The 13,281-nt window shown below is 45.5% G+C and overlaps 1 protein-coding gene across 2 annotated transcripts in view; it reads right to left on the bottom strand.

Moving 5' to 3' along the window:
- The window catches only part of SCAMP1 (secretory carrier membrane protein 1), a 77,579-nt gene extending 74,629 nt beyond the window's left edge, over positions 1-2,950 (bottom strand). Inside the window, exons 1-2 of one of the 2 annotated variants that reach the window (XM_067568495.1) lie at positions 2,453-2,950; positions 1,800-2,095 (exon numbers count right to left, since the gene is read on the bottom strand). In XM_067568495.1, coding sequence (XP_067424596.1) covers positions 1,800-1,856 — 57 coding nt within the window. In that variant the 5' untranslated portion in view covers positions 1,857-2,095; positions 2,453-2,950. Of the gene's footprint in view, positions 1-1,799; positions 2,399-2,452 lie in introns of those variants that run through there. The other variant, XM_067568496.1, reaches the window with a different exon arrangement.
- Between the last annotated feature and the right edge of the window lie 10,331 nt (positions 2,951-13,281).

Below are 13,281 nucleotides of genomic sequence, written 5' to 3'. Positions count from 1 at the left end.
TATCACACACACCTCCCCGCTCCATTTTTAGAGTGAAGGTATAACCTAAATGTCACTATGCTATGCAGAGTGGGAAGAAAGAAAAAGGTGTGGTTTTAAGGCACTGCAAATTTGTTTTTTTGACACATAAAATAAGATGTCTCTCACAAATTACATTCATCAAGGTGATCACCATCAACATAACACCCATTTATTTCCAATAGCCCTCATTGCAAATATATGGCTCAACAACTGACAACTCAATTTAAAAAGGTTTCCATTCATCCAAGTGATATCCTAAATGCAGTGAAATTTAACACTAATTCGGGCCTTAAATGTTGGTAAAGGAAAAATATGACAGCAAGATATGGCAAAAATATAAGAACAAATAAGATAAAATGATTTAAATAATTAGCTATGGCTGTGCAGAAAACCAATTGGATGTGACAGATATGACAATATCCTGGACAAAACTTACTGAATTGAGTTTAAGTATTTTAGGAGCTCTTTGTATTAAAAATGCAAATATTTAAGTGCTATTGTGGAATTACATGTAACTTATTTTAGGAGATATGCAAATGCACCTACTTCAGGTATGCAAGAATTGAGCCTTTTGAAGCTTCATCCTGAGAGGGAAACCCATTGTCTAGCTAATTACTTGTTCACAGTCTCTATGAAGACCCAAACTGGATAAAGGAGGGACTCACCTATTCATAAGCTTCATGTGCTTATTCTGAGCTGAAGCTGTGATGAACTTGTGGGGGCGACGGACAAAAAACCCCACACTTTCACTAGGGTTCAAAGGACTAATCACCAACCAGAGCCCTTGCTGGGGTGAGGGTAAATTAGGTGGGGAAATAACACAAACTCGAATGTCTGGGGAAGGTAGGGCAATCAAAGGAAGAGTCCAGTAGCTTGTCATACCAAAAACGTTTTTGAACTTTAACTCACATCCAAGAAAACCATGATTTACAGTTACCGCAGCAGTTATAAATACTTGCATTATAACAAAACATCTAGTGGAGACCAGGGGAAACGGAATCTTTGCTAACATAAGGGTGGGGGGGAAGACTGCATATGGAGAAACCAAACCTAAAAGTAAAAAATAGCATATATTTCCTCTGATGTGGGAGTTTTTACGGGTATGACTGTGGAGTGTTGTTTTTTTGGAAGACTTACACCAGTTCTAGGATTTGTTTTAGATCGTCATGTTGCCTTTCTGTTATTACATATACCGGCCAGATCAGCTAGCCCTTACTGCTTGGAAAGGGGTGTTGTCACTTGTGCACACAGATCCGCCGCGCAGCATCTACTGCCTGATGCCTATGGGACAAGCCTCAGCAGAGTTACTACAGCGATCATCGGCCCTCCCCCGGGACGCAGAGCTACAGCCTCCTCCAGCAGCCCCCCTAGTCCCCTCCCAATAGCCGCGGCTGGGCGCCGGGAGAAGCTACAGTGTAAGAGGGCAAAACGCCGCCCCGGTGTTCAGGCTCCTACCCAGTCGGGGGGCGGGGAGTGGAAGGGGGGGCAGAGCCTGCGGGAACCTCATACCGCGGGGGTGCTGGGCAGGCCTGGGGATAAGGACCTGAAGGCATCTCTGCCTTGCTTTCCTGGGCACAAAGGCAGCCCCCCAGGGCCTAAGGATGGATGGGCGGGCTGACAGGCAGCCTCCCGCGGGTGCTTTCCACCTCAGGGCATAAAGGAGGCACCGGCGGGTCGGGTCCGGTCCCCGGCGCAGGCTGAGAGGGGGAGGGACGTTCCTCCTCGCGAGTTGTCCGAAGCCCCGGGGAGCCCGGTAGAGGGGCAAGCCTCGCCCTCACCTTGAAGGGGTTGTTGAGGTCCGGGTCCGCGAAGGGGTTACTGTCGAAGTCCGACATGGCGGGGGCTGCTGGGCGCTGTGATCCCCGGGCGGCGGCGGCTCCACTCCAGCGCCCCCAAGCTTAACCTGTCCCTCGAACCAACGTCACAAGCAGATCCGGCCCAGATCCCGCCCCCTGCCGCCGGAGCAGCCGGCGAAATCCAAAATGGCCGCCGAGGAAGTGATGTGTGAGGCGAGACAATACCATCTTCGTGCCTGGAAAGGGGACATGCCCTTGGCGGCAGGCTAGCGGCGAGCCTAGAGCAAGGAAGGGAGCGGAGTCCACTCAGCGGGGAGGGAGAGCAATGGTATCGTCTCATGGAACCCAGGATCATCCTTCCCGCCCTCTCAGGATCCCGCCTCCTGACACTCCGCCGCTCTCATGGAAGGGGCTGGGGCTTCTCCGACGCTGCTGCCTAAAAGCTGCTCATCCGCCTGGGAGTGGGGCTTTGTCCCGTCCCATTCCTGACCCCTGCCCAGCCCCTTTCTTTCCCCACCCTGTGACACCCCCCCCCCCCGCCAGCTCAAAAACGGGGCTTGGGCGGGAACAAGGATCGTGAGTCAGGCTCCCGCCCCGGGGGGGTGGTTTAAGAGTCATGGGATTTCTTCTCTCACACAAACTCTTCGTTTGCCTTTGGGCTTTGAGGCCGCCGCCTGAGTTCGCTTCGGTCACTTTTCTCTGGCAGTCGCAGGGCTAGAACTTCGCTTTTTTACAGAAGGAGAAAGCGGAGCCCCTGAGTGAAGTACACTGTGCCGGGAGCGTCAGGCTCGCACACGACTGGCCCTGGCCCGGAAATCACAAAAGTTGGCTACAGGTGCCCGCCCCACCTCCAAGAGATTCTCACTTTTAACCCTGCCTCTTCCCTCAAAACGTCGTGAAGAACTGCCCCCTCCCCCCATCAAAATGAGTCATGGGGTAGCAGGTCAGGTCCAAGGACTAAAAGAAGATGTTAATTACCTGTACAGTAATGAGTTCTTCAGGATGGGTTGTCCTTAGGCACATTGAACGTTAGCAGGTATGTGCCCCACGACTTTTCAGACAGCAGTTGCCAGGTGGCACACCTGGCCCCTGACACTCCTGGTCAGCCAGGATCTAAGGGTAGGGCACAGCTGCTGCCATCAGTTTCCTCTGGACTGGAGTCCAAGTGAGGACTCCAAGGTGGAGCGGTGGGAAGGTAGATGGTAAAATATGCACATTGACAACACCTCTCACGGAATTCTAGTTACAGTACGATGTAAGGAACTTCTGTGCCCATGTCTTTAGCAAACTTCTTGACTCCCACATCACACTGACAAGGTTAGGGTAGGCTCACCCAAATACTTCCTCAGCCATTTTCATGAGTTCTACTTGTATGTTATCCATTCCAGGGGCTTTACTGCTTTTCAGGGTCTATAAGCGACCCTCAATTTCTTTGACCATACAAGGAGATTCATCAGGATAAGTAGAGTTTCTTGCCTAGATCTTCTTTGCCTCTTTCATTTCCAACTAACAATTCATTCAGTTCATATTATACAGGCTCTGATGGTTCCTCTTTATAAAAAGGGGAACCTGGCTGTGGAAACTACCTCACTATCTAATTCATACCTCTCCCCCACAGCAAAATACTACTGTATATCACCCTAAAGATAATTGTGCCCCACGCACAGAACTTTCTGACTAAAGAATAAGCTGGGTTTAGACCCAAAAGAGGTATAGTGGAGCAAATATTAAATCTGCATATGCAATATCAAAGCAGTGGAGAATGATGGCAAGGTGGTCCATCTTTTTGAGGATTTTGCTAAGGCATATGACAGCAATAAAGCACCAACTACTCTGGGCAATCTTGGAGCTGATTGGAGTTGGTGAAAATGTAGTAAGGCAAATACAAAAGCTCTACAGAGTTAATGACTGACTGCTTCAGTGTTTGTGGGGCATGAACAGAGGAATTGATTTGACTTGAGGCTAAATAACAGATGGGTGCATACTATCACTGACTCTCTACAATTGTTATCTTGAACAAATTTTAAGAAAAGCTACTAACGGAAGCCTACAGGAGGGTGTAACTAACAGTTGACAAAAAATTAGTGACCTGTGTTTTGCCAATGATATTGATCTAATCGGATTGTTGTAAGAAGAGATGCAAAAATTGCTAGAAAGAGTAGTGGTGAAAGCAGAGAAGTCAGGTCTAAAGATATCACATGAAAAGATAATTGTGACATCTGAGGCTGTTGATAAGGCAAAGATATCATATCCAAATCTGAGGAGGCATTGGAGTATGAAGAGCACTCCAGATATTTGGGTATAATGACTACAAGGATGGTAAATATCACTTAGTGATCCAACTTACTTACAATTGGAGTTACAGCTGCTGCTCTACCACCACTCACATTTGGAGAAGCAAAGGCATTGCTATGAAGTACAAAATGAAATTGCTGCAATTGCATCATCTGCTCCTTGCTCTATGAATGTGAGATGTGGATGATAAGGAAACAGAACATAAAGAGGCTTTGAAATGAAATATGATTGGTGCGCATTAGCTATACCTTACACAGTGAAGAGATAATCACTCTAATTTACAGCATAACCAGAATGATTCCTGATATTGTCAAGACAATCAGATGTCCTACAAACTAAAGTTTTCTTCGTGTGGGTTGGATAAGCAGAGGAAGATTGCAGAAGCAAGGTTTGTAGGGACTGGGACAGAAGGTGCTCCTAGCAAGAGTTGTTCAGTGATGTGGTTGAGTGAACAGGATGTAGTGGTGCATTCGTCAAGGCTGTATGAAAACTGAAATATAGAAGAAGACTGCTGACCAATGATGCCCACGTGTGGTGTTTACTGTTCATTGTGATGTGTATTATGAGAATAATAAAAAGAAACACCATTCTCCTTTATCCATATGCACGTTGCACGACTGGTGACTCCCTAGCAGTGGACCATGATAATGAAGTTAGGAGCTCCGAGTCTAAGAAAGAAGAGAATGGAGAGTAACATTACCACAAATGGCACCTGACCTACAGGCTTCTGTAAGTGCCTAGTGTTTGGTAAATGTGTACATAGAGCCACAGGTGGCCACCTTACATGTGTTACTCTGGGGGAATTCTGCGCCAAAAAATTAAAAATTATGCACACAATATTTTAAAATTCTGCATATTTTTGTCAAGCTAATACAATGTAATAACACCAGTTTCAATTATTTTGGTAATTTATTTCAAAATACCTTTCAGCAAGTAGGTCTTTAACAATACAGACAAAAAAGAACAGGAAATGTTTTTTGACAAATAGATTCCTTATTAGGCATATTAATACAGAACTTTGGAGTAATTGATTTAGATTAAAATACAGAAACATATTTCCCACATCCCTCAGAAGAAGTGCAAAGGCTGTGGGAGTCGGGTAATGGAAGAGCTGAGGGAAGGGAAGTAATTGCTGGGCAGGAGTCTGGGAGTGAACCTGGAAGGTTGTTGGGTGTGGGTGGGAGAAGTATGGAACAGTTTTTTGGGGGGGGATTGTTAGGGAATTGGGGAGCCTCCCCTATGCAGACCCTGGCTGACCCCTAGCCTCTCCCATTCAGTCAGGCACATCTGTCCTTGCACCATCACTCCCTTTCAGTCCCTGGTCAAAGTTATCACCCCACTAGCTCCTGTGCCCCCACCCCAGTCTGTCCCCTACCCTAGCCCTTCTGAATCTGTCTGTGTGACCCCTCAGGCAGCGCCTTGTGCCCCACATGATCCATCCCTCCATATCCCATGCCTCCTCACCTGGCCCAATAGGCAGGGTATTGTAAGGAAGACAGCCTCTGACCTCTTCCGCTATGCAGCTGGCTGTTCCAAACCCTGAGCCAGCTGTTCTCTTCAGGCACTTCATCAGCCCCTAAAGAGTGAAAGGTGTAATTGCAGCTTCCGTTCACCTCTCCTTCAAATCATTGTTTAAAAATTTCAAGTTACAGAATTCAACACTTGCACTAGTTTAAATCTGCAAGTGATCTGAGCCTCATGTTGCAGAGGAAGGCGAAAAGAACCTTAGTGTCTCTGCCAATCTGACCTGGAGGGAAATTCCTTCTCAATTCCAAATATGGTGTTCGGATAAACCCAGAGCTTGTGGGCAAGAGCCATCAGGCAGATACCTGGAAAGAATTCTCTGTAGTAACTCAGAACCCTCCCCATCCAGTCCAGTCTCCAGCTGTTGGGAATATTTGCTACTGGCATTCATCGATAAGCCATTGTAGGCAGTCCCATCATACTATCCCCTCCATAAACTTATCAAGTTCAGTCTTCAAGACTTTTGAGTATTTTTGCCTCCCTACTGTTCCCCTTTGGAAGGCTGTTCCAGAACTTCACTCCTCTGATGGTTAGAAACCTTCACCTAATTTTGAGCCTAAACCTGTTGATGGCCAGTTTATATCAATTTGTTCTTGGATCTACATTGGTGCTTAACTTAAATAACTCGTCTCCCTCCCTAATATTTATCCTCTGGTTTATTTATAGAAATCAATAATGTCTCCCCTCAGCTTTCTTTTAGTTAGGCTAAATAAACCAAGCTCTTTGCGTTCCCTCTCATAAGACAGGTTTTTCCATTCCTCGGATCATCCTAGTAGCACTTTGCTGCATCTGTTCCAGTTTGAATTCATCTGTCTTAAATATGGGAGACCAGAACTGCACACAGTATTCCAGATGAAATCTCACCAGTGCCTTGTATAATGGTACTAACACTTCCCTGTCTCTACTGGAAATACCATACCTGATGCATCCTACGACTGTATTAGCCTTTTTCATGGCTGCATCACACTGACAACTCAGTCATCATGTGATCAACCAATACACCCAGACGTTTCTCCTCCTCTCATTTCCAATTGAAATGTTCCCAGCTTATAGCAAAAATTCTTGTTGTTAGTCCCTAAATGCATGACTTTGCACTATAAAATTGCATGCCAGTTCTATCACACCAGTTTGAGGTCATCCAGATCTTCTTGTATGATATTCCGGTTCTTCTCTTGTTGACAATACTTCCCAACTTTGGTTCATCTGCTAATTTTATTAACACTTTTTGTGAGAAGGTCAATAATAAAAATGTTAAATAAAATTGGTCCCAAGACTGATCCCTGAAAGCAAAGCACAGGCACTGGCCTTTAGGCAGACTGGCTTGATGGGAATATCACAGTTTAAGGCAGGGATCTGTGCAACCTTAAAATCTGCTAGTCAGAAGAGAGTATGTATGACAAGAGTCCCTATCCAGAGACAGGTGACAGCTGGAGACCTGACCAGGTACCCCTGGAGTCAGGGCTGGTCTTAGAATGGGCCACTTGAGCGATTGCCCAGGGTGCCATGATCAGGGAGGCACTGTGTAGCAGTCAGAGGTGTGTTGCAAACTTGCAGAGGCAACACGTGGTGAGGGAGGTGCCCAGATTTCTTGGTTTCCTCCCAGTGGAGGAATGTGTGGGGGCATGAGCAATGACACAGATATTGCTCACCTTCTCAACAGCAGCTTCTGATGGTCGCCTCACAGCACAGCCCAGGTGGGGAAAGTGATCTGGATACAAGGAGCCCTGGTGTTGCTCCTTGTCCCCCCCCCCCCCACAGCTCCCTGAGGGTGCACTGACAAGCAGCGTCAAGGGAGAGCAAGCAACAACACCAGCTGCTCCATGCATCCAGGTCAGTTTCCCCATCTGGGTGCAGGAGGGGGTTAGGCGTAAAGGGGGACACAAAAGGGGTTAAGGGAAAAGGGGGAGTGCAGAGGGAGTTAGGGGAGTGAAGGGATTGGGAGATGGGGTTATTCATTATTATTATAGTGTATTTTACAAATAATTTCAGATATACGTCTCAGATTAGATGCCTGAAATCATGCTCCATTTTATGAATGACTACCATCTCTCAGCTTCTCTGCACTAGCCAAGATGGGTCCATCTTTCCTGTCTGCCTGGGTTCTCTCCTTCCCTTTACTCTATTCTTGGGAGCACGCAGAAAGCAAAGTAGGGGTGCCAATACACTATATGCTATGCCACCTTTATGACTGCGCTGCTGGTGGCACTGCCTTTAGAGCTGGGCGCCCAGCCAGCAGCCGCTGCTCTCCAGCTGCCCAGCCAGTTCTAAATTTGTGCCCAGGCTTGCTGGGGCTGAGCCCCAGCACCTCTTTCAGTATAGGTTGAGCAATGGGGGAAGGCAGCAGGGACCTGGGGAGCGGGGGGAGGAGGAAGAGCCCACAGGGACCAGAGGCACCACAACGTAAGTTTGCTCAGCATACTATCTCCCCTACAGCTAGCCCCGCTTGGAGTGGACCACAGAGGTGGGAATACAAGTGCAGTTACCCTGGAACTGTAGCACAGGATAGGAAGACACTAGAGAAGGAACTAGCAGTGGCAGAAGTGAAGCTGAACAACAGGAGTTCTGATAGCTGAGGAGTATCCTGAAGATTAACCAGCATGTACTTCTTGGGTGTCATCAAGAACAAACAGTTGACTAGTTACTAGGTTAATGTTGTAAAGAAAACAGCAAGAAGTTTGGTTTAATTGGGATGGGTGTAATTCTGCTACAGCTGTATTCTGTGGGGTTGATTTGTTGTTTTTTTTTTTTTTAAAAGAAAATTGGAAAAGAGGGGCCTTTAGAGGTTTTGTGTAAATCATGCCATAAAACTCAAATGATCAGATGGTAATCTGTCCCTAAGGGCAAGGTCCCATAGGGGGAGAATGTACCTCACTTGGATAACTGCTTCTCTTGCAATCCAAGTGTTCATAGAAGAATTAAAAGGGTTTAAGGTTCAGCAAAGCACAGGCATTTGGGGGACTGATTTATATGTTTTTTAAATGAAGGGGTATGCAGGGGAGGAAAGGATCTAGGGAGCTGATACAGGAAATAGCTATGAAAGCTTACAAACAAAGCAAACCATATTCAGGCACACAACTATGGATACAACATAATTAGAAGCGAAACATCTGCCACATAGGGTTCATGCCAGACGTCCAAACAACTACACAACTGTTCAGCCTATTGAAAGACTTGAAAGTAATTAATACCATTTCCCTTTAAAGTAACATTATTTAACACTGAGATTTAAAAAGTGTCATTAAAAGGAAAAAAAGCCCTGGCACAATTAAATAACTCACTCTTATTTTAAAATCAAGAAACTCAGTTTCAAGAGGGGCAAATTGTAGGCATGAAATGAATTCCAGCTGTCGTTTGTTTCAGCCAAAGAGTGGGCATATATTTGCTAAACATGTACCTTTTCAAATTAAAGATCCATTTAAAGATAAAGATACAGATTAAAGGGCACAGTTGCTGGATTTAATACTGGGCTTAGTATATGCTCCCAATTAAAAGCAAAAAAATATTTCTTTAAAATACCGCAATATTTTGGGGAAGGGGAAATTTATACTTGAAGGAGACTGATTGTACACACTCTTCCCCCCTGGGAAAGATCTGATAAAAGACAAAGTTGATAAGGAAACAGGTGCAGCATTAACCTTTCTATACCAGAAATTCAGTCTCTCAGATAGCTAGAAAAAAATTGCACCCAGAGGGACAAGAGTATACAGTTTATTTACATTCCTTTATAGGTTACAAGAGATTTAATGTTAGTTTTTAAATCCTTAATGAAATAGGCAAGATCTGCAGAAATTGGCTCCATTATATACCCAGATCATGCCCCATTAGAAATAATATTTGGTATTGAGATGGGTCCTAAAGATCACTTTTTTGAGAAGAGGAATTGTTTGCTTTTCCAGGACAAAGATTGAGTGTCAGCAAATTAACGAGGAATTGTTCAATACTTAAAAAAGATAATATAAAGATAGAAGAGCCATCAGATGCAGCTAAAGCAGTATTTAGGGGTCAATTGATAAGCAGAACTTTTCATTTGAAGATATAAAGGGCTCAAAAATTGAAACTAGAAAAGGAAATATGATTAGATTCACTCAGGTTCAAAAAAGTATAGCAGTTAACCATCATTAGGAGAAAACAATGTTTGACAGATGCAATTGAAAAAGCCCTTATGTATACAAAGCAGATGTTTTATGAAAAAGGAAATAAGTGATAAGTTATTGCCTCAAAAGGATTCAAAAGCAGCATATTATTCCAACAATTAAAAATAATCAGCAAGACAGCATATAGAATTATGGTGTGTAATTAATTATAAAAGTCTCTGTACTTCAAATACTCCAAGATCTGATGCTATTCAAAAATATCAGAATGGCAGGCTTATGCATGAAATAAACTATATTAATAGAAGAAGAAATCTTAGAGGCAGTAGCAAATACGAAGAGTGGTAATATCCTGGACTTGATAACTTTCCAGAGGAACTGAGGTATGTATATAAGGATATCAGTAGGGTCCTTGAGGGATGCCTCTAATGCCATTCAATTGTTAGTTTGTGGGATACCCTCCCCTAGGGAAAAAAAATTCTCAATATAATTAGAAGAGACCTTTCCTAAAGCAGCTCTTACTGGCCCATAACACTGCATAATCATGGTATAAAGCCCTTCATTGTCAAGGCAGATGCTTCCAATTATGCTATTGGGGCAGTACTGTCACAACTGCAGGGATCACTGAGCCTTCTCCATCCTTTCTACTCCAGGAAGCTAAGTCCTGGGGGAGGAGAAAATTAAAAAAAAAAATTGAACTACAAAATATCTATGATAAAGAGCTGCTAGCCATCGAGGCCACCTTTGGGGGGGTGGCATCACCAGCTGTAAGACGCACATTTTGCCATCCAAGTATTCAATTATCACAAAAAGTTAGAACACTTGCTATCTGTGAAGCCCCTCAAGCAGTACCAGATCTGATTGTCCTTTCAGTTTTTGTGCTTTGAGTTCACGTTACAAACCCTAGGCACACTCCCACTGGGAGAGTACTTTGAAGGCAAGGAAGCACTATCAGAAGCTAAATTATTTTGCTACCTTATTAGTGAACACAGACCTGTTAGCCTTTATAAAATCCTCCCTACCAAGCAACCAATTTGCAACTGACCAGATGTCACCCAATGCCAAGCCTGACCCAGGCTTCTCTGTTAAAAGTGGGATACTTCTGTTCAAGGGCCCTCCACGTCTCACCCCCAAAGGGCCGGCCACATCTCGTAATTCTCTGACTATGCCACAACTCACTTTTGGGTGGCCATTTTGGACATTGGAAGACAATAAAATTGATCACACAACACTTCTTCTGGCCCTGATTGGATGCTTCCATGAGGTTGTTCATCGACTCCTGTGAAGTATGTTGCTGCACAAAGGTCTCCCTACTAAGCCCCTGAGTGCTTTGGTCCCCCTACCCACTCCTTCCTGACCCTGGAAGTGCCTAGCAATAGATTTTATTATAAGATCTCCCTAACACTCAGAACTACACTGCTGTCACATTCTGGAGTATAATCCAGACCAGTGAGGGATTGGGTCACCACCTGCCCTGCAGCATTGGTTGCCTCACAATGCTTTGCTGTTGTAGCTCCCAACCTGGGCTGTTCACAAATTGCATTCAGGTCACACCCTGAGTGTCTGTGTCTAGCTGCAGCCCTAGTCCAGCATCTCTGAGTCCCCAGCAGTCTGTCAGCAACACACCAGTTACACTTTGGCTTCCACCAGCCTTAATTACTACCTGCAGGGTGACCCCAGTACCAGCTTTTTCCTACAATGTGTTTTCTGCACTGTCCAGCTCTCTTCTGGAACTCTTCAGATATTAAAGATTCATAGTCCCTATTAAGGGTCAATATTCAATAGTTTGCTACTTTAATGGGAGTTACCAAACACTTCAATTTAAACATAGCACTGGATTGGTTTGGATTAAAATATAAAACAAGTTTAACACAAGATAGGATTTTAAGTGAATTCAAGTATCCAGTATTATTAAAGTCAGAAATAATACACACACAAAAAATAAGTATTTTTAGCTACTAGAAAACATTTTAACAAGCTAGACTTGATTCAAGGTAAAATCCTTATGTCACAGAGCGCTAGCGAGCCTGCCCTGCTTCTCTCTCACAAAGAGAGTCAGAGATCCTCGCTTCTGTAACCAGTGGCAAAAGTTTATTTATAAGTTGTGCTCCCACCACCTTTTCTCATACACAGCTTGCCCTCTTAGTAGCTAGACCCAGGAGGAAAGAGCCACCGGTCTGCTTCCAATCCCCAGCTCCCTCCTTCCTGCTTTCTTCCTTTCAGCCCTTTAAACAGCCCCAGGCTAATTGTGCTGGTAGCTGCCTCTAATTGTCTAATTAGGTGCTGGTTTTCTCCAGTCAGCTCCCATTTACCTCCCTAAATGGGAGCTGGCATGACAGAGATTCAGCAGTCCTTGCTCAGCACCCTGTCACATACTTCCCCCTTCTCTAACCACCAGGTTCGCCCACCTGCATCCTCTTCTCAGTCTTCTGGCTGGGGCTCTACAGGGGAGGCCCCTCTCACCGGTCTGGTGACTCATGGGGTCTTCCTTGTAGGGTTAACCCTTTTGGGGTTCATCCATCCCTCACGCACAGAAACTACATTGTGTAGGGGGTGGACGCCCCCTAGCTCCAATGCCCACACTGCCAGCAGATGAGTGGTCTGGTCCTAGTAGGCGCTTCTCAGTTGTTCCCCTTTTCTCTGGACCCTTCCTGGTCGGGGGTTCTCCGGATTTTCTCCCAGATTCCTCCTCCTTATCCGGGCATCCTTCCTTCCTGAGGAAGTCTGCCTTGGCATGCTTCTCTGTCAGATTTACCATGGCCTCTACCGTATTTGGTTGGTGCTATCTAACCCATACCCTGATGCTTCTGGGCAGGCCATGTAAAAACTGTTCCAGGATGAGCGCGTCTATGATCTTCCCCACAGTCTGGGTGTCATGTCTCAGCCATTGGGTGAATGCCCAGGGCTGTAAACCTCCCATCCACCTTGCTGCCCTGAATCTCTGGCAGTACTTCTTGGCCCCTCCCGATCCAGGATGGCCACCTTTACTGCTTCATAGCTCTGGGCTTGTTCTTCATCAAGGGCCATATAGGCCGCTTGGGCTTCTCTGACCAGGTAGGGAACCAGCTGCAGGGACCATGTTGCCCTATTCCAGCCTGCCCCCATGGCCTAGGAATGCATCGGGATCATCTGTAGGACCCATTTTACATAGTCCAAAGACCGGTGCCTGAATGCCATTCTCCACTGTAGGACTCACCATCCTCTGTAGGAGCTGCTGCTGATTAGTGGTCTGCTCATGTATAAAATCCTGCAAGCTCTTTTGCTGCTTGGCTTGCCATTAAGCCTCTCCAGCTGGTGGGATTGCTGTAAGCTTTGCACAACCTTCTGTACCTCCTCCTGATGTTTCACCAGCCATTGCAGGATCTCTTCCATCCCCAGGCTGCCAAACTCTTGCTCTGGAACACAAGCCCCGGACAAGACTGCACATGTCACAGGGCGCCAGCGAGCCTGCTCTGCTTCTGCTTCTTTCTTTCACAAAGCTATCAGAGATCCTCGATTCTGTAACCACTGGTGAAAGTTTATTTGTAAATTGTGCTCCCACTACCTTTTCTCAT

Source organism: Emydura macquarii, unplaced genomic scaffold (genome assembly GCF_026122565.2).
Source record: "Emydura macquarii macquarii isolate MOO-44397 ecotype Brisbane River unplaced genomic scaffold, CSIRO-AGI_Emac_v2 contig_2897, whole genome shotgun sequence".
Taxonomy (NCBI): domain Eukaryota; kingdom Metazoa; phylum Chordata; order Testudines; family Chelidae; genus Emydura; species Emydura macquarii.
The sequence above is the reverse complement of the archived record's forward strand: the minus strand, read 5'-3'. Positions and strand labels throughout refer to the sequence as shown.